This window comes from Centruroides vittatus, unplaced genomic scaffold (genome assembly GCF_030686945.1).
Source record: "Centruroides vittatus isolate TY-2023 unplaced genomic scaffold, ASM3068694v2 contig_301, whole genome shotgun sequence".
In the NCBI taxonomy this organism is placed as follows: Eukaryota; Metazoa; Arthropoda; class Arachnida; order Scorpiones; family Buthidae; genus Centruroides; species Centruroides vittatus.
This window is the reverse complement of record NW_027121927.1, coordinates 1,986,692-2,008,006: the sequence shown is the minus strand read 5'-3', so window position 1 is coordinate 2,008,006 and position 21,315 is coordinate 1,986,692. Positions and strand designations below refer to the sequence as shown.

At 31.6% G+C, this 21,315-nt stretch overlaps 1 protein-coding gene across 1 annotated transcript in view; it reads right to left on the bottom strand.

Moving 5' to 3' along the window:
* Positions 1 to 21,315, bottom strand: part of LOC136972759 (inositol 1,4,5-triphosphate receptor associated 2-like) — a 180,433-nt gene that overhangs the window by 12,465 nt on the left and 146,653 nt on the right. The window contains exons 20-23 of the mRNA XM_067267386.1: positions 14,549 to 14,579; positions 12,738 to 12,878; positions 12,495 to 12,626; positions 6,724 to 6,936 (exon numbers count right to left, since the gene is read on the bottom strand). Coding sequence (XP_067123487.1) covers positions 6,724 to 6,936; positions 12,495 to 12,626; positions 12,738 to 12,878; positions 14,549 to 14,579 — 517 coding nt within the window. The remainder of the gene's footprint in view (positions 1 to 6,723; positions 6,937 to 12,494; positions 12,627 to 12,737; positions 12,879 to 14,548; positions 14,580 to 21,315) is intronic.

Below are 21,315 nucleotides of genomic sequence, written 5' to 3'. Positions count from 1 at the left end.
AGCTTTCTCATTACGTTAAAAAAATACTATAAATTAATATTTAAAGTGAGAAAGTTAGTACAGTAAGACCCCGTTTAACGCTAATTCGATATAATGCGGTCTGCTCAAAACCTTAAAAAAAGCTCAAAGTTTATGCCGATTTCAATTATCGCGGCATTTCAGTGATTCGTATATAATACGATTATTATTTATGAACCAATCATAAAAAGGTGTTCTTTCTTTAAATCTATGTTTGTTTGGTGCAATTTTGGAAAAAATATAACATCTTGGATGCCATAGGCATTATCGGCTTCGCTTGGCAAGAATTAACTGATAAATGCACAAATGAAGTGTGAAAGAATTCTCAACGAGAAGAGCCTATCGCTGTATTGTTAGGTTGAACAAATTATCAACCTAATGGATACAGCAGGACTAGGAGATGTAGACAAGTAGGATGTTGAGGAGTTACTGCGGGTTTCTGGTGAGAACCTTACCGACGACAACCTTCAAGAACTGGCAAAACAAGAAATTCGTGTAGAACTGGAAAATAGAGATTCTGAAAACGAAGGACCCAAAAAAAAAAAGAAAATTCTCTACAGATTTCCTTAGTAAAAGTTTGGTAACGATAACCGAAATCGTTGATCAATTTGTGGCGAATGATCTAAATTTTGAAAGGAGTGCAAAAGCAAAACGAGACGTTTTGATGCGATCTCTTGGTACCGACATTTTGATCAAGGAAAGAAAAAGAAAGTGACAAATGAAACTACACGACTTTATTGCAAAAAAAAAAAAAAAAAAAAAAATGAATTTCAGAAAAGTCAGGACCTTGGTCACAAAAAATGAACTTTACATTTCTGTGTCCATATGTTTATGTGTTATTTAACATATTTTTATATTAATTTGTATAATAATATAACTTAAAATTATAGTAAAATCTGTTTATTTATGTACCCCTATCCCTATTTACTCAGTGTTAAAATTACCTCGTTTAATGCTGTATCTTTCAGCGTTTTGTTGTCTAGGAACGCATTCCCAGCGTTAAGCGGGGTCTTACTGTATTAATAGTCCCCATCTTATTAAATTCCTATTATTAGTTCACACTCTCCCTATATATATATATATATCTTGTTCAAATTTTCAATCGTTAATAAAATACTTTTTATTCATCCACTCAAGTTCAAATACATTTTTTAAACTTGTAGTGGATTACACTTGATGTTAATACAGATTTTTCAAATATTAATCCATTAATAAAATTTAATTATTGGTTAATATTACCTGTGGTATCGAAGATGGCGACGGGGAATTTTTCCCTACATACTAGACGGCGACGGGGAAATTTTTTTTCCCTACGTTCGAGATGGCCGCGTTTCCGGTAATCTCGAATCAGATTATCGAGTGATAATCTGGAAGCAGATTAACAATGGATAATCTCGAAGTAGAATACCGAGTGATCTAAACGTTAGGGGCAGTGGCGTAGCGTGGGTGTCAGCCGCCCGGGGCGGAGGAAAATTTCGCTCGCCCCCTTATTTAGGTATCTCAATTCAAAAGACTAAAATATACAGTAATTCTAAAGAACTTTTCGGCAAAAAACAATCAACATTATTGTGTATTGTACAGGTGTAATGTGTATTGTGTATTTATCGTGAAATTTTGCCGCTCCCTAAAAGTGCCGTCCGGGGCGGGCCGCCCCTGCCGCCCCCACTACGCTACGCCACTGGTTAGGGGGAGTACCCGTACTATCTGTCGCATTATGCAAATTAATAAATTTCCCCGTCGCCATCTTCGATACCACGGATAACATTAACCTAATTATTAATACTTTAAATAGAGTTTTAACAGTTTGTAATGAAAATTGAAATCAACAGGCAGTAACTCAATCAGTAAAATGCAAGGATTTCAGTATTTTTCACGTGAAGGTGAAGAATGCGAGTTCAATTCTTGCGAAAATCAATAATTTTTTGATAAATTTTTGAAAATTTTTGCTTTAAGTAGACGTTTTATCCAAATGATTTTCGAGAGTGAGTTAGCAGTTGTGGCTTAGTGGTTAGAATAAAGGATTTTTCTCAAAAAATAAAATTGAAGAAATTTTATGCTTTGGGTTCAATTCCAATTTCTCTTTCTATTTTGCCACTTAATATTGTGATTCTGTCATACGTATATACATATTTATATTAATTGTAATTATTTAATAAAAAGTAACTAAAATAAAATTTTTCTTTGTTGACCTAAGTAGGAATTGACTTTAAAAAAATTTTTTTTATATTACTTGTTATAGTGAAAATATTTTCTCAATTAAAAATGGCTGATGATATTTACACAATAAAATACATAGAAGAAACTAAAATATCATCGGCTATTTTTAATTAAAACTGTATTTTTATTTTTTGCCTCATCACCAGTGAACTTTTTAAACTGTTTTGAATATTTTTGCAGAGACATAGCCTCTAATAGAAGTCATCTCTGCAATGAAAGACTTGTTTATGATGTTTGGACATGACTGAAGAAACTAAAATGTCTTCCCTTTTTAAGTACTTTATTATAAAATGTTTTCTGAAATCCTTTAAATCATAATAATGTATCTCTCATTTCCAAACTACCAAAATATTTACTTATTCAATTTAATTAAATATTCTTGTTTAATAGTTCCAGAAACCACAATGGTGTCAAATTTCTTACAATGGATTTCTTTATTCAGTTATTTTTATTTATGTTATATTGTCTAATGCAGTGATTCTCAACCTGTTTTTTGTCATGGTACACTTTTAATAATTTAAAAATTTGGCGGCACACACAGTTACTTCGGTATCGCAGAATGTCATAACAGTGATTTTTAAACATGGTTGGTTATTGTCTAAATGCTTTGGTAACTACCAGCAGTTATTGGTAACACCGGTTACAATTTCCAAATGTGCCCTAGGAAGGTAGAACCTATTGAACTATTTGTCTGGCATCGCTTATGTACTGTACGGGTATTCGCAGTGGATGCATATTTCAAAAATCTTGCAGCACACTAAAGTGCCGTGGTACAGTGGTTGAGAATCACTGGTCTAATGTCTACTGAAATCAAGTTAATCTGAATTAACAAATGAGAAGAATTGTTTAGAGAAATCAAACTGTTTGGATTAATGAAAGATTATTTATACTGTAGTTTTTGATAGTATAAACCATATTATAATTATGACATATGACATTAATTTTTTTCTGTTACTTCTTTTGCATTTTATACATTCTGAGGAATAGTAATTTTAGATGATTTAGATTAGCAGATCACATTGTAATGACTATATTTTAAGATCAAATCAAAATCTAAATTCTTTAATAATTTGAATCAGATTATGTCTAAAATTTGAAAATTATATAAATGAAGAAATTTATGTAAATTTATTACAGATTGTTTCATATATCTTGGCCAGGTAATGCACAGTATTCAATTAGAGTTATGGAAGTTTTAAAAACAACCTTTTTGACACTGATAATGCACAGTGATTTTGTCACAGATTTGTCAAATAATTCATTTCCTTCACTAAGGTAAACAGACTGGTCCATGCTATTGCACATTTTTCAACTTGGCCAAGATTTGTGAAATGAGCTGTATAATACTTCTAAAAAATGTCATTAATAACAAACATATTTTGTTAGGTAACTCACCTTACTTACCAGAAACCTGTGCAAGTGTTTTCCGTACATGCTAGCATGCAAATAAATGTCATTTAAAATCAAAAAAATATTAATGAAGTAAAAATCCAATAAAACAAATCACTTAGTTTAATTTATATTACAGGTTGTTCTAAAATGAACTCTTACAGAACTGTTTAATTGTATATTTTTATTATGTGAAAATAATCTTGTATACTTATTATATATTATAAGACAAAAAACACCTTGATGCTGAGAACGTTTAAATTTAATCAAAAACAAACGTTTTCGGCCCACTCCATGAGCCATCGTCAGGCTAACTACATTCGAATACAATTTCGAACAAGCAATTTCAAATTGAAATAAACTACAAAAAAAAGAACTCACGCGCTACGCTGGATAACGTAAACTAAAACTAATATAAACAACATAGAAAATAATAAAATAAAATATGTCAATGTTACATGTGTACATTGTAAAAATCTATAGTCTATAGTTCTCTAGGCAATCCTTTTGCCGTATCTAATGTATTCCTGTGACTTTTTTAATTAAAAACTTCCAAGCTGATGGTAAAATCGCCGCATCCTTGTAATTTAAGCATTTTTTGGTTAAGCCGGACTTATAAATTTCACATTTTTCGGTTGTAGCCGCAAGTGTCGGCGAATGTATCGGTGTTAAGATCCTGGCTTCATCCCATTTCACCACGGACCCCTCAGTCTGCGCCATTTTTGCTAACGTTGTTGTGCATTTACCCTTCGCCACGTCATATCTGTGTTCCTTAATCCTTTTACTTAGGCTTCTCGTCGTGACCCCGATGTATTCTTTATCAATCTTTAACTGGTCGTTGCTGTACGGTATCGAGTACACACCTGGTTGTTCACTCGGTCTAATTGCATCTTTGTCGTTCCTTAGTAGCCTATATATCGAGGGAGCTCTTTTGTATACAATAGTGCTGTTCATGCGGCCCGCAATACCTTCCATGACCGATGATAGACGTTTATTATACGTGAATTTCGTGATACCGTTTGTCAGATCCCGTTTTTTCTTGTTTACTTTAAAATGTGAAATTTATAAGTCCGGCTTAACCAAAAAATGCTTAAATTACAAGGATGCGGCAATTTTACCATCAGCTTGGAAGTTTTTAATTAAAAAAGTCACAGGAATACATTAGATACGGCAAAAGGATTGCCTAGAGAACTATAGACTATAGATTTTTACAATGTACACATGTAACATTGACATATTTTATTTTATTATTTTCTATGTTGTTTATATTAGTTTTAGTTTACGTTATCCAGCGTAGCGCGTGAGTTCTTTTTTTTGTAGTTTATTTCAATTTGAAATTGCTTGTTCGAAATTGTATTCGAATGTAGTTAGCCTGACGATGGCTCATGGAGTGGGCCGAAAACGTTTGTTTTTGATTAAATTTAAACGTTCTCAGCATCAAGGTGTTTTTTGTCTTATGATTTAATAGAGTCTGAGTGAAGTTAGACGAATATTATATATTATTTATAAACAAATTCTCAATTATTCAAAGAACTAGTTTTCTCTTAAAATCTGTTAGATTAAGCATTTTTGGGACAGTTATGATAAATTATTTTCTGTTAAAAGAAATTGAATCATGGATATAAATAATGTAAGTTTGTTGATTTTGTTTCTTTTCTCCCTTGTAAAGGCAAAATTTAATAAATATTCCATAAATATACAAAACATAATGTATGTCTTATACTGAATATAAATACAATGAAAACATATATATAGTAGGGTATAAAAGTTTGGGGACTTGGCATATAGTTCCTTTCTTTGAATAATTCAAAACACTGATGCACAATCAACTTAAAAAGAATCCTCTTGAGCAATGATACACTTTTTCCAGCACTCATGCAGCTTCTGTAGCATTGCTGTAAGCCATCTTTTGCAACCACCTGTAATGCCTCTTGTAATGATGCTTTTATCTCATTTGATGACTCAAAACAATCTCAGGCAATTTATGATATATGGCATTTGACTAATTCCATCTATCATAAATGACCTGAGATTCAGAAAAAGAAACAGAACAACAAAGACCAACCTGTAAACATGTAACCATTGAATTCAACACTATATTATTCCAAATATATGCTAATATAGAAAACGAAATAAAAATAGATATAGCATTTAAACCACCAACAATATTCAGGATGATAACAAATGAGAAAGATGAAATAAATGAGATAAGGATCCTTAGGGTATACACTATACCTCTAGACAATCTAGATTCAGCAGATGCCTAACCTATATAGGTTTAACTATTAAATTGATAGTTGCCAGATTAAAAGAGCATAAATATAACATCCTTAAAGGCAATTGTAAAACTACCTTAACCCAATAAGCCAGCAAACTTGGTGTATCCCTATGTTGGGAAAAAGTCTAATATCTGATGTCTAAAAATTAAGAATAGAAGCCATCAACATCTAAAAGGCAGCAATCAAAGGGCTTTGAATCAAGAGTAGAGAAAGCATTAACCTATCCCAGTTAATGCTTTCTCTATTGTTGCAGTTATAACTCTGTTAGAATAAGGTTAGAGAGCAAAGTTTGGCAAGCTTTGCTCTCTGACCTTATTCTAACAGAAGATAAGAAATAATAAACTATTGATTTCCTTGTGTTAAGCTTTATATAATTTAAACAAAATCATATAATATTTATTATAATTTAATCTAATTTGTACTCATATAATTAGATAATCTAATTTTTGAATTTATTTATATATATATATATATAAATAATGAATTGCAAAATTTTAAATATCATCATGAAATATTTGAATTATTCTTCAAAATTCAATATAGCTGTTTCACCTTTCAAATGGCTTCTATCCTGAAGCAGGCATGTTAATTGCACCAAAATTTTTGTTCTGCTGGAAAGTATAAAAGGTGTGTGTTTTGTGATTTTATCTAAGAAATTTCATCTTTCAAGAGAAATTTGAAATACATTTTGTGTGATAATAAAAGTAATATCACCTAATAAAGACTGGATTGTATTTCTAAAAATTTGATTAAGAAAATATAAAACCCAATTTGCTTTATAAAAATTCAAGTATGATTAAACTATAATGATTCTATTTACCTGTTTTGCTGTGGAAGACATCATTATTGACCTTAAAGATCTTTTACTTTCATCTCCGGAACAAGTCTCACCACCACTATCATCATTATTAAATCCTTGTTCATTCCATAGATTACGCATTTCTTCTAATTCTAAATGTTCCTTTTTGTAAAGTCTCTTTAAATTCTCAACATGATTTATCATTATTTCAACTGCTTGGCTAATACGTTCTTCCTGTTCAATAAATATTACACTTTAATAATAATTTTAGTGGTGATTAAAAACTTGTCACCAAAATTAAGCAATTTATAATCAATTTGATAAAATGAAACAAAAAAATTTCATTTATAAACTTCATATGATATAAAAAATGATAATTATGTAACTATTAAAGTAATAGATTATATGGTAGTTATTTCAAAAGTAACTTTGACATCATAATTGTAAAAAAAATATCTAATAAACAGTACACTCTTGCTCATCTGGTTCTCGATAATCTGGCTATCCAGCATCCCTCCAGTGTGATTGCCTATACTGTATAACTCTTTCTCCATGAAAATGTTGGACATATCACACATCCTATTTTATTCTCTACTCTGGATTCATTTCTGTGTACAGTATTGCATGACAATGCACCATATTATTTGCCTGCCTGGCTGCCTTCAAAAAGAATCAGTACTGAAAGATGATAAACTGCCATTCATTGTCTTTAGGCCTATATATCCATATAATCCAGAACCTCCCTGTGCTAGGAATGGGCAGGGCAGATTAGCAAGAGTCTAGTTTACTTCAATTTTGAAAGAATAAATGTTATACAAATTTATGAAAAAGACATCATGCAATGATTTTTTATATTGAGTGAATTTGATGAGATCAATTGAATAAGAATTCAGTTCAACAAAAAAAAAATTCATTAAATAATAAATATATATGGTAATCAATTTATAAAACGATTAATTTCTCAAATTAAACTTGAAACTTGTGTTCAGAAGTACCTCTATAATTTTATAAGCAGTTAAGTTTGAAAACAATTTGGTTTCTCAATTAATTTGTTTGTTTGTCAGTGTTATGAATACACGGTAAGAATTGATTTCCTGTTTAGAACATTATTAAAAGGTTTCTATTTTGAGCAACCTCCTTAATACGAGTATGTAGTAAAATCACAATCAGGAGTCAAAATAAGATTAATCAATGAATGTATTCATTCTCCAGGTAATTGTCTCTCTGTTTTTGCTTGCTCTTTACCAATCAGAAATTTGGGGCATTTGTTGATTGACTTACTAAATTCATGCATCCATTGATTACTATGCCAGGAAAAAATCTTCCAAATTTTAGTTTGCAAATTCTAGGTTTAGGTTGCAAATTCTAGTATGTGTTGTGCAAAAACTGTTTTTTTATTTTTTTCTTCTTCTTTTTATAATGTATCCTTTTCTCTTTTACAATTGTTTTCTATAAAGAGAAACAAATTTTTTACAGCATAAAGTTTATTGCAGGAGAATGATTCCATATTCTGCAAAAACTATCAGATCTTATAAACTTATTTATTCCTTATTATTTCTAAGGTGAAAGTGTGTAGTTGAAGTATCATATTTTATAAAAGATTAGAACTGTTTTCAAAATTGAATGTGAAACAGACAGGAAAAAAATCACAACACTGAAAAATGTAAATATAGGCATGGATACAATTTCTTCATGTTGACAAGTGATAGAATTTCTGATTTAATTATCAAGGCTATTGGTCATCATGTGATATTGTACCACTCAAATCATTGTGCTATCTGTGCATATCATTGACACACGGTACAAGAAGATTTAACATGGTGTAACTTTTGTGTAATAGTGAAATACAAGCAGTTGTCATGCCAGGACAAGTGCATATGCGCCTTTTGTGCAATTATATCTGTTTGAGAGGGAGAGTATCATACACATTTGAGAGGCTGGGTGGGCATATTGGAAGATTTATGCATGTTGATGTGATGTTTTGATATTGTCAACTTGTGGTTAATTGAATATTCCCACACATGTAACTTGATTACATGTGTGGGAATATTCAATTAATAATATTCAAGGTTCTAGGTTGCCATATACTACAAATGCATACCAAAATCAATGCATTGTAAGAACAGTTGGAGGAGACTTCACAGCATCTGCAGTACTGTACATATCAGAGCAAAAGTGGAACCAGGAGTATCAATACAAACCATTGTAAATCATTTAGTTGCAGCAGGACTATGGGAACGAGTTTCTGACCAGACTTCCATTTACACTAGCATGAACAACTCCAGTAGTGTTGTGAGAGGATCACTTTGAGGATGAAATGATATTCTAGAGCAGGGATAATCAACCGGAGGCTCTGGGCTGCATTAATATTTTTTGCGACCCACGTGGCATAAAATGCGAATAAATATATCAATTTCCCAGCTTAAGGAAGTATGCAGCAAAAATTCAAATGTTATTTTCTACAACTTATGTATGTGAATAGTTTTTCCGCAATGAATTTAGTAAAAATTAAAACAAGAAACCGGCTAACAGACACATCAAAACTAATTTAAAAGTAGCAGTGACGAATATTTAACCAAATATTTCTGATATATTACATTTACATCAGTTCCAGAAGCTAAATTAAGTACACATATGCTAATTTATAATTATATATGAAAAAATAATTGTGATTTACAGACATCTTTTTTCTCTTTTCTCTTGTATGCGGCCTGCGTCAGTTCAAAAGTTTTAAAATATGGCCCTTACATAGAAAAAGGTTGCCCATCCATGCTCTAGAGTGCACTAGTGATTGGGAGTAGTTTCTGCATTCTTGCAAGCAAGATCAGCCTGAGCTATAGGCATACTAAGCAGTCACCTAGGGCTGAAAAATTTAGGAGTGCCACAGCCAGCATCAGTTAAAGAAAAATATTTGTCAATTATTTTAATTAGACATATTATGTATACATCCAGAGCTATTGCATGTAGATGTGCAGATGACTCAATGCACAAGGCATTTAATAAGTAAAAGCAAAGAGTGCAAAGATTGAAGTCTGCCTAGTGTGCCAAAACCTCTTGGGCTGACTCTGCACGCAAGTAATGGTCATGTACTGTACATAGGTGTGATCTTGAGTAAACAAACACAAACATTCTCAGCATGCTGCAAGTTTTTTCTTGTCAGTGTGTGTGTTGTGTATATATATATATATATATATATATATGGTATATTTTATATTATGTAATATATTATATATCTTAAGAATTAAGATTCCATTTGTAGACAAATAAGTAAAGCTGCCTTTCTAAGTATTAGTCATTGCAGAGCATAAACAACAAACTATATTCCAAGAATGATTTGTTAACTTAAAATTACTGTTCTGTGCTGGTGCATATTTTAAAAATAACTACAGGGTGGGCAAAAAGTCTGTAAAAAACTTTAAACATTCGTAGAAAATAGAAGAATGCTACCTAGCAGTGACTTTTGGAACTTATTTTTTCCCATCAACAAAAACACCTCCATGCTGACAATACCTACCATGCAAACTGCATTTCATTCTGATAATTCTTTCATATTTTAGGAATGCTTAAAACTTTTATGGACTTTTTGCCCACTTTGTAAAAGAAACACAACAGACACATTTTTGTTAATATAAGTCATTAATGGAATTAACCAGGGACAGAATTGAATACTTTTAAGAATCAAGAGCTTTCAAGAATTAGATTAGTTTCCCTGAATCAAGTTCTTTAGAACAAGCAATGAATGTAATTCATGTAAACAGTAAAAAAGAAGATGACACCAATCCTACTGTCCAAAGACAAAAGGTTTTATCTCCAAAAAATTTAAAATCATGTGGTGAACTTGTCATCATGCCAAATTAGTATTTTTCATTGACACTGCCCAATATTTCATGTGAAAATATGTTCTTTAATAATTATAGGATCAAGAAAGAATACTAATTCAGTATTCAGTATGATGACAAGTTCACAACATGTTAAATTTTTATGGAGATGGAGATCTTTGACTTTGAGTAGCACAATTTGACTTGTATGAAATAGTTAGTAACTAATTAGTTCCAAGTATTTGAAAAAAAATTGATTAACATGTTGGTAATTAGAGATTGATGTAATGATTAATTAGAGTATTAAATTTCTTCATGAAATCAGATCACAGAATAACTGTCATGAGATTAGAATTTCTGATGCAAGACACTACTGTTTGTTTGACATAACAACCAGAATTGGCTTATTTGCCATTGTGTGAGCTCATTTGAATACCTAGTACAAGTTCTTGGAAACAACAAGAACTTTTTGCAATAAAACAGTTCCCAATTCTTTCATTCAAATACTGTACTCCTATCTTCAGTTGGAATTAATTTGGATTAAGCCTAGTAACAAAATTTCTTTATATATGTAAGTGATTTTACTATAAAATATGAACATAACCAAGTGACATTTATCTGTTGTAGCTTAAAAAAAAAAGGAAAAGAACTAAAATGTGTTCAAAACAAAAATCTGCAACCCACAAAAAATATTTGGTACCATACATATCTGGTTTATACAAATTTTACGCATCAACATATATATATTCAGTTATCATTGTGGGTGTGTGCCATATGTCTGTTTTTACCTTTTTGTTCTTAATTTTCCCATTCTTTGTTCTTTCTAGAACAAGAAAACAAAGAATGGGAAAATTAAGAACAAACCTTCTAGAACTTTCTAATCTTAATTTTTCCTTCTTGGGGATGACAGCCACTTTCCAGAATAACCAATATAATGAGTGAGAGGTTATCTGAAGGCATATGAAGTGAAGAAGAGTAACTTTTGAGAAGGTACTCAGAGAGGATGAATTGAGGGCAGGTGTATGAAATTGTTTGATACCCAAGTAGATGGGTGAAGTCATAACTTTGAGAGGTAATCTTTGAAATTCCTGGGTCAATGTTAATGTGTTGGATTTGTATTAACTTGACCAGTTGCAAGTTTCAAATAAGTGACCAACAGATTGGTTATCAAAATCCTCAGAAAATATAGGATAAAAAGAAGAAAGTGTTAAATGATGCAAGAAGTTCCATATGGCTACTCATGACAAGGACTGAAGGATGTTCATATGACCTGGGTATCTTTATTCTGTCCTGTCTGTCATCTTTACTACTTCTCACCCCTATCTTCATTTTTCCATATTAGTGTAAGTTTAGTATTAGGGGTTAGATATAAGAATTTTATTTTTGTAATGATTATTCTTGTTGATTGTGTGGATTAGTATTATTGCAATTTGGTGTGTTATGGTCATTTATTAATTTTGTAATTGTTTTGCCAACAATCAGGTTTAAAGTTACTGCCAGAGCAACCATCCTAGGGTTGGCATCCTGAGTGAACCTGTATAAAGTTATGTCGTGCATAAATAAATAAATTTTTCTCCCATCTACATAAAGTCACATAAAATACTATATATGTGGCTTTATGTAGCACACAGTGCCTTTTTTTAAAAAAATTAATTTTTTTATATACACATGTTGTGTGTGTGTGTGTGTGTGTGTTTTTTTTTGCATTCCATTCAGCATTAATGCTATTGGAATATTGTTATATTTTACATATATTCAAATTTATATAAAGTAGAAATTTTGTTTTGCAAGATGATGTCTGGAACTTTACTATTCAACAAATCTTGAAGATGAAAAATACTCAGAAGGTAATGTTTTGCTTTTAACATTTTGTTTTAAACTAAAAGTGTCATTGAAATATTTTTTACTATTTTTTGTAATTAAAAATTCTTTTTAAGTATCATATATATTATAAAAACCATTATTAGATATTACCTGTTGTACAGCTCCAAAAATTTCTGAACGACAAGATATTCTGGAAGTTGACTGTTCAATGATATCAATATGATTTTGCATTTTGGAAATTAATTCTTTTGATTCTCCTTCATAACAATGATGACCTAATTCCTTAATTTATAATTATATAGGACATTAAAACTTTATAATCAATATAAATAAACTGTAATTTAATTAAAATTTAAATAATAAAATTTAAACATTAAATTTACAATTACTTACAGAAAGCAATGTTTTCAATGCATTCAACTCAGTCTCAACATTTTTTTCAGCAATATCTCTTTGTCTTTGATGCAATTCTAATCTTTTAGACAAAGTAAATTTATCTGTTTTGAAAGCTAAAGATAAACTATTAAATTTTGCCTGCAAAAATAAAAAATAGATATTATTAAATTAATATTATGTTCTCTAAATAAATATTTTAATTGAATATTATATTATTATTTGAGTGTTGGAGATGTACTACTCTACTCAGTTAATACCAATATCTAGTGTTCTGCTGGACCAAGATGGAATGCTGAGAATGGGCTAGTGCAGGGATTCTCAACCTTCTCAGCTCCGCCACCCTCCAAAGAGTAAATATGAATAAAATTAATATTTTGCGATCTCCACCCAAATAATAATAATACTAACAGTAAGCCTTACTATTACTAATTGAATTTTGACTGTAATTATAAATATGAATTTTTTAAAATATTATATAATCACATTGCACTAATTTTATACATTAAGAAAATACCGACAGTATAAAAATGTAATACAGCTATTCCTATTATTTTATGTCGCTGCATTTATAGCGACGGGTATGAACATGCATGTATGACGTGTATATACATGAGCAATTTACAAGTTCCAACTTGATGTGTATGTGCTGGAGGTCGCGACCCATCCCTTTAATAACACCGCGATCCCCAGGTTGAGAAATGCTGCCTTAAGCTAAGGAAAACATCGAGAAAGCTAACAGACGTAACGCAGATTACGGAAAAGCTGCCACCTTTAAATAAATCCCCATCTAAGTTAGACTCTACAGTTTAAAAAGTAATAAAATGTTGGATTTGCCACTTAGTCACTTAACACTAAAACACTCCGATCATAAAATTATAAACCAAAATATATCGACTGTCAAATTAGCACTTTATCCGTTAATCAAAGTTATTTCGAAGAAGACATAACACCGTATTGAAATTACGGAAAAGAAATACTATATTAGAATATAGAAAATTTTGTCAGATATTTGCAGCGGTCGAACGTTTTAAAAATGCGCAACGTCAAAGAACGTTTATTGAAACTGACTTTCACTTATAAAAATTATTTCGATCGAATATTTCTCCAGAACTCTACGATTACAAGAAAAAGAACACGGAATGTCAGAGGATGAAATCAAATCTTTTGATCGACGTGCGACGAAATTCGTTTGGTAAAAGCCAAGAATTATTTAAATAATTATCCTAATCCACTTTTTACACTTTCTTAATTCGACATATAATTGTATTAAAAATACTAATTTTATAATGAAGTTTCTGACGATCGTTTTTCGATTAGGAAACGTAAAAAAAATTAATAATTTTCTCTACGAACAAAAAGAGAGGCCAATTTTATACTACAACACTTTACAAGAAAAAACCGAAAAAGAAATTTTAACAATGCAAACGATATCGTAATGAAATTTGCCTAATCCTGACGTCGTTCTACTGAATGTCAATAGATTTGGACCTTTATACAAAAATGTTTTAATTTTCATTCGACAAAATATTAATTGTTTCACGAGAAAACAAAAATCATACGGCTATTTCTGTACCTAACAAAATAGGCTATATTAAATTTTAATTTTTTTTTTTCGAAACGCGTCGATGCCAAATTAAAGTACAACGAGTAGATTTAATTTTATTAAGGCAAATAAATAAAAAAATAAATAAACAGGTCAACGGTAAAATTTAGTTGAGAGATACTTTTGGCGCGTTCAATTTAATTTTACAATTATTCGATAATAATTTACAAATACAATAAGAGAAAATTATTTCAAAAAGACTCACTTCTATCTCTTGTTCACTCAGGGAATCGATGCTGTAAAAAAACAACATATATATATTTATATGTATGTATAGTAAAGAAAAAAGTGACAACCAAATATATTGATATTTATTAGAAAATATTCGATTAATTAATATACCAACCCGTTATTTTGTTTTACGGCTTTGACCAGTTCGTAGAAACTGGTAATTTGACTCATCCCGTTCGATACTTTTACTAATCTCTCGGAACCAGGATGAATTTATCGACCCGTGAGGACCTACCCCACTTCTACTCGTGGGTGTCGGATATTTCAGAGAAAGGTCGGCTGTGATCTTCCTGGTCTTAACGGAAGTTCGTTTCGCATCCTTATGAAATCGCAAATAAATGTTTAAAAAACGCATTCCGGTCTATTTAGAATTTATTCCAAAATATAGTCTCATCTAACGAATATGTTTTGCTCAGATGCTGAGAGAACGGTAAAAATAGCTTTTCAAAAATAATTTCTTCGTTACTTTTCCACTAAATCGAACCGACGATAGTTTAATAAAATATTTAATTAAACAACTAATGGTAATTCTTTGATTATGTAAACCAGATCCGAATCCGTAATATACTAATGGAAAAATTTTCTAAAATTAAGGTGTCCAACTATTTTTTGTTCAAAAAGAGTACACTTTGCCGTACATACTACGCATGCGTCAAGACTGTCAAGCATGCCGTACATACTGCACATCAAAGATCAGCCTGGGGATTACGTACACAAATATTGGAGAGATAGATATATCCATCTCTTTTCACAAATGTAATTTTGACGTTGTTAGAAAAAGAGGTCTGTAGTATCTATCTATCTCTCCAGGTACAGTACATAATACGGCCTCTCAATTGTGCCGGAAACGGCAGCCATATGTGCGCACGAAATTCAAATCACTGTCAAACTCGTGTCTGGTGTTTGCCCTGTCCTCTGACGTGCCGGAAACGGCAAGCAATATGCGCGCGTGAAATTCAAATCACTGTCAAAATAATTTTAAATATTTAATTAATAAAATTGAAATAAAATAATCTAAAAAAATGTTTTAGAAATACAAATGAGTATAAAATTACACAAATTAGTACTTTTAGAGTACAGGATTTGAAAAGAGTACGGTTTGCGAAAAAAGAGTACAAAACTCAGTAAATGAGTATAGTTGGTCACCTTACTAAAATAAACCTGTGAAGAATTCCTAATTTCCAGCCAACTTTATCGTATCAATTAGGATCACGCAGTCTCATAATTTCTATTTCTTATAAAATTAATATTTTTTTTTTTAGAAGTTTGATCAAAAAAGCACTTATTCACTCTTTCCTACTTACTAACAGAAACCTGGATTAAAAAAAAATTGTGACAGACATTAAGTATGGTTTGCCTAAGAATACTTTCTAAAGGAGTAATTTGTAACGTTTCTTGTAAAGTTTACAAATTAAAAATTAACTAACTTTATAGTTAGTTAAAGTTTCAATTGCAAGTAGAAATTTTAATGATAAAAAAAGCAGAATTTTAATAAACAAATAGTAGTTTAGGAGAAAAAAATATTAATATTATGAAACTTATATTTTAAAAAAATCCAGCAACAAGTTGCTTAACTTTCCCATCAACATTTGGTAGCACCATCTGTTATCACATTTTAATAAAAAATAATTTATTTTTTTAACTATTATAAAATGGCAAAAAGCTTAATTTTGAGAGTAACGATGGGTTTTATAAAAAATTGTAAATACAAATAATGAGTAAAATCGTCATTAAGTCCGACCCTACTGGAGAAACCCTTTTACCCTTTAACACCCACCCCTCGACCGTTAATTACGCATCAAAACTCAATAGCCTCAATCCCCTAATAAACAAACCTTCCTACAAAATTTCAGAAATTTTCGACAAAAAGCACAGGAGTTATTAAGCTTCAAACATGGTAAACAAAATCGTGCCACACACGCACACATATCCATACAAACAGAAATTACACCTGAATTTTTTTAGCATTACCCGAGGTTTCAAGTCCCAAGTCCAAAAATGTAAAAATCTTGGAGATAATTTTTTGACGGATCGCTATAGTTTCCCCTCTCTTATAAATAACAGAACCGGGATAGTGAAAAGAAAGTGGTTGTAGTTTTTTGAAATAAGCCCTTTTTAATTAATGAAATAAGACCTATAGTTCTAACTGGGATTTTAAAATAAATATATATTTTTAATTGTCACTACAATGTGATATACGAACTAAGCAAGATTTTCTAATAGATTGATTTCTTAATTAAAAAGCTTACTTTTAAATAGAAATTGCTTTTAAATCAATCTGTTTCAATCAAGTTAATCAAGAAATCAAACTATTATCATTAAACCCAGCAGAATATTTTACAAGTTTTCAAAAGTATTTCTATTGGAAATTTTGAAACCTTGTATTAATGTTGGAATATACTCAGCAGAGAAAAACTACTAAAGAATAGAGACTCCAGAGCCTTGTAACTAATTAATTCTGTATAAAAATTAGTAAAGCGTTGACTTAATGCGGGGACGTAATTTACCCGGAGTTATACAGTGGGTGATCAGTTAACGAACATAATCTGTTCCAAGACTTTGTTCGCTATCCGAATTGTTCGTTAACCGATTATCGATTTACCATAGGTTTTTATGAGAATTTGATTAATTCGTTTTGGAGACCCTAAAAAATAAAAAAAACCATACACTTTCTTACATATTATTACATATATATATGTTACAGTCAAAACACGTTTTTAGTTAGAACGCGTTTTAACTAGTTGAAACTAGTTTATACTGGATGTCTTTGTTAAAACCCGTTTTGTCTAGTTATAACTAGTTTTAACTCAAATTCATTTTTGACTAGCAGTAAATTCTAGTTTTAACTAGACAAAACGGGTTTTAACAAAGTATAGTCCAGTATAAACTAGTTAAAACGCATCCTAACTAAAAACTGGTTTTGACTGTAACATATAGAGTGATTTAGGGTAAGATGGTAAGCGGGGGAAGATGCCTACTTTTTGATATTTTCAAACGGTGACGTCAGATATTGTCGTGTTTGTATGATGAATCGTTGGGCCAATATTGAGTGCGGAAAGCTGTAGTTGGCTGCCGTTACCTCATTTTCTACATCCGGGAAGAATAAAAGCAAGATAAGAACGAAGTTTTTGTTGTGAAATGTTTCTAGAATCATTTTAAAACTAAAAGTTAAAATAGAATTTATTAAAAATTGCGGAATTAATGTGTGATGTACTTAAGGTTCTAAAGTTTCCATTGTGAGCTACCGCCGATCCCAATCAGACATGCTAGAATACGTATAACGTAGGCATCTTACCCTGACAAATGGAAAAGATGCCAAACTTTTCATGGGGTAACATGCCTATTTTTAATAAATTTTTGTTTTCGTTTTATTGCAGGATATGCATAGAAATTATATAAGGACTTTTCAAAAAGGTTTTTGGACTGAAAAAAGCTTTCAGCTAGCTATAGAGCATATTAGAACGGGCGGAAACTTAACAATACTTACCAGGTATACTGTGCTGTTATACTTACTATGAAGTACTTTGTACTACATATGCAATAAATTAAATTTGGTTAAGATATTCGAAAATTAATTTTATGCAATTATATTTGTTATCTTACCCTAATGGCATTTGGCATCTCACCCGGATACTTAGGGTGAGATGCCTAAAATGCCAGACAGTAAAAAAGTTGTCATTGCAAACACAATATGCGATTATTTTTCATATACTCCAAAGTTTTATTTGAAAAACATGCTCAAGAATATGATATTTTCGTTAGAGGCCTCCAAAACCCAAATTATCGCTATAATTTCCTTTATAACCATAATGTTAGGCATCTTCCCCCGAATCACTATACATAACTTTATTTCCCCCAAACATATTTATGTAGCTAAAATTATCTAAAATTATCTAAAATCAAAACATGTACAAATTAACTAGACAAAACCCGTTTTGTCTAGTTAATTTACTGCTAAACCTACTACTAGAATTTACTACTAGAATTTACTGCTTTGACTAGCAGTAAATTCTAGTTAAAACTAGAATTTACTGCTAGTCAAAAATAAATTTGAGTTAAAACTAGTTTTAACTAGGCAAAACGGGCTTTAACAAAGATATCCAGTATAAACTAGTTAAAACGCGTTCTAACTAAAAACGGATTTTGACTGTAACATATATACTACGTTTATTTATATGTAATAATAGAAATACATTAATAAAAATACAAGATTGTGTATATGTCATGTTTTTTTCGTTTGTGGGGGTTAAAGAATCTGTCTAATGTCGATTGCTTTTCTCTCTTCTTCAGGATTTTTCAGAAGTAATTAATAGCATTGTAATTGTAGAGATCCCAAAGCCTATTAACCTCAACCTGGTTTGGATGCCATTCTAAAATCGTTGTTCTGACATCCTCCTAATTCTTCAAGAGATTTTTAATAACAAATGTCGGCATTAATCCTCTTTCTCAGAAGAAAACATATCTCGCCGAGTTTCTTGATGTTTTTCATTCAAGAGTTCTTGGCGTTCTTCTGTTGTTAGATCAGTTTAAGGTTCCATTATGAGCACTTCAATGTTCTTTATTTCTCAGATGTGATTTTTGTTACTCCTTTAGATGTTCGAGTCTTCTTGATTATACAGTATCTTTCTTAGATAAGATTAAACTGCGGCCTACTGTAAACATGTTCAATCCATAACTCCCAGCAACATTAGACATCTTCTGCCTACTTTCTACCTTTATTATTATATTCTCATCTTTCGAAAATAAAAACCGACAGTCTCGCGAATCCTATAAAAGAATTGTTTCTGTCAGAAAAATAAAAGGCTGGAATTACAAGGGAAAGTTTCAAAGTTCGGAGTAATACTATCCGATCGGGGGACCTATTCTGAGTAGTATCGTTAAGCTAACGAATACGATAAAAACCAGTTTCTATCGAAGCCACGTGATTCGCGTTTAATCAACTGTGAAAATGCTATTCCCAGCCGTACGTTTCGTTTTTGGTTCCGATAGCCAAGTGCGATAACTAAGCTTTTGTTATCGATCACTCACGAGCTGCCGTTAGGAACGTAACGAAAGTAAAAAGAACATGGCCGCTTTAGGTGTAAGCATGATATTACTTCACCAGCAATTGGAGAGAGAGAAAATTAGGGCCACGAGTTTGAAGGGAGCTCAAAACTTTCTACAAAAAATCGAATTTTGATATAAATTATTATTATTTTTGTTTTTACAAATCAACAAACTATACTATACTTTTTATTTTTTGTAGTATTTAATTACATTAATTGCCAATATTGTTTATGTTACATTTCTAGTGATTTCTTCTTTTTACTACAAAATTTATTTGGTTTTTATCGGTAGCTTTTCTTAGCTTTTAGTAGCTTTTAGCGATCAAAAAGGTCGCGTTTCTTTATGCAGCGCTCGAGAAACGCTTTACAGCGAACACACTGAAACTAGTTTCTAATTGGCCAACACTGCTCGTGACGTCATTTCGCTGCACTCTCGCTGCATAAAGAAACGCGGCCAAAATGACAAACGAAAGTTTTTGTGTTTCCTTCTGTAAATTGTACTTTATTTTATAATATGTTGCAAATACTTTTTAACAACAAAACATTTATTATTAAAATTAATATGGTTATGTTAATTCTCTTTTTTATATGATTGACTTCTAGAATTGTAAAGGGTTGGTAAAGAGCCTCACACAGAGTTCGGCTTTGGGCCTGAAATGCCTAAATCCGGCCCCAGCTAGAACCGAAGTATTTTAACTAATATTTCGAACTGACAAGTTGTAGTTCGTTGGCTTTGTTGTCCCTTCTTTGATGACAATTTAACACAAAATTATTTGACTAGCGCTGGTAATCACAATACTAAAACCACGTGCTTCGCTTTTTTTTTTAACTCTTTCCTCCCTGTGGGCACTAAGAGGGCCTCTTTTAGTAGGCCCATTATGGGTTCGGCCAGGCCCACAATGGGGCGACCGAGTGGTGAGGGACGGGGCCCATCATATCCGAACGGACCACCTCCCGAAAAATTCCTGGGGATTATTTGACCCGTTCGGATTCGATCCCAGGTCCCCCAGAGCGGTAGGCTGCCACCTTGACCGCTCGGCCATCCGGCCGTCTACGTGCTTTGCTTAGAAAACGGCGGGTTGCAGTCACATGACAAAAATACAATGTTAACTAATCTGTGATTGGTTAAAACGTAACAGCTATCGATAGCATGGAACACAGACGCATCTCGGCCGATTACCCGTAGCGAAACTCACTTAACGTGGAACACAGAATAGTGATTTGTCTAAGGTTCGTTAACTGCCTTTCGGTAAGGTGACTTATCGAATGTCCCGTGTATCGCTCTCGTTGAGTTATCGGAAGAGCTCGGAATAGGTCCCCGGGTTAGGCGTCGACGTCTCCCGCGCTCCAAAAAGTTTCGAATTGTTGTCTGAAGACAAGGAAAGACCAATCGGTATTCGTTATTTTACGTCGCTTCTTCTTGTGTTTGTTCTGTGAAGTGTTCGTTGTCCGAACATAAAAATCTTTCGCGAAAGTGTTCGTTAACCAATCACCCACTGTATTCGACACAAACGAGTTGAATAAACGAGAATTTGTGCAACGTTGAAATATTTTAAAATCCTTGAAATAACCAACTTAAACAATTTTTCGATTTATGTCAAGTATAAAGAACTGATTTATTGACTTAAATAAGGTAAAATCGATAAAATTTGTAACTTAAACTTATGATATATATTGCACGAAAAATATTTTAAAA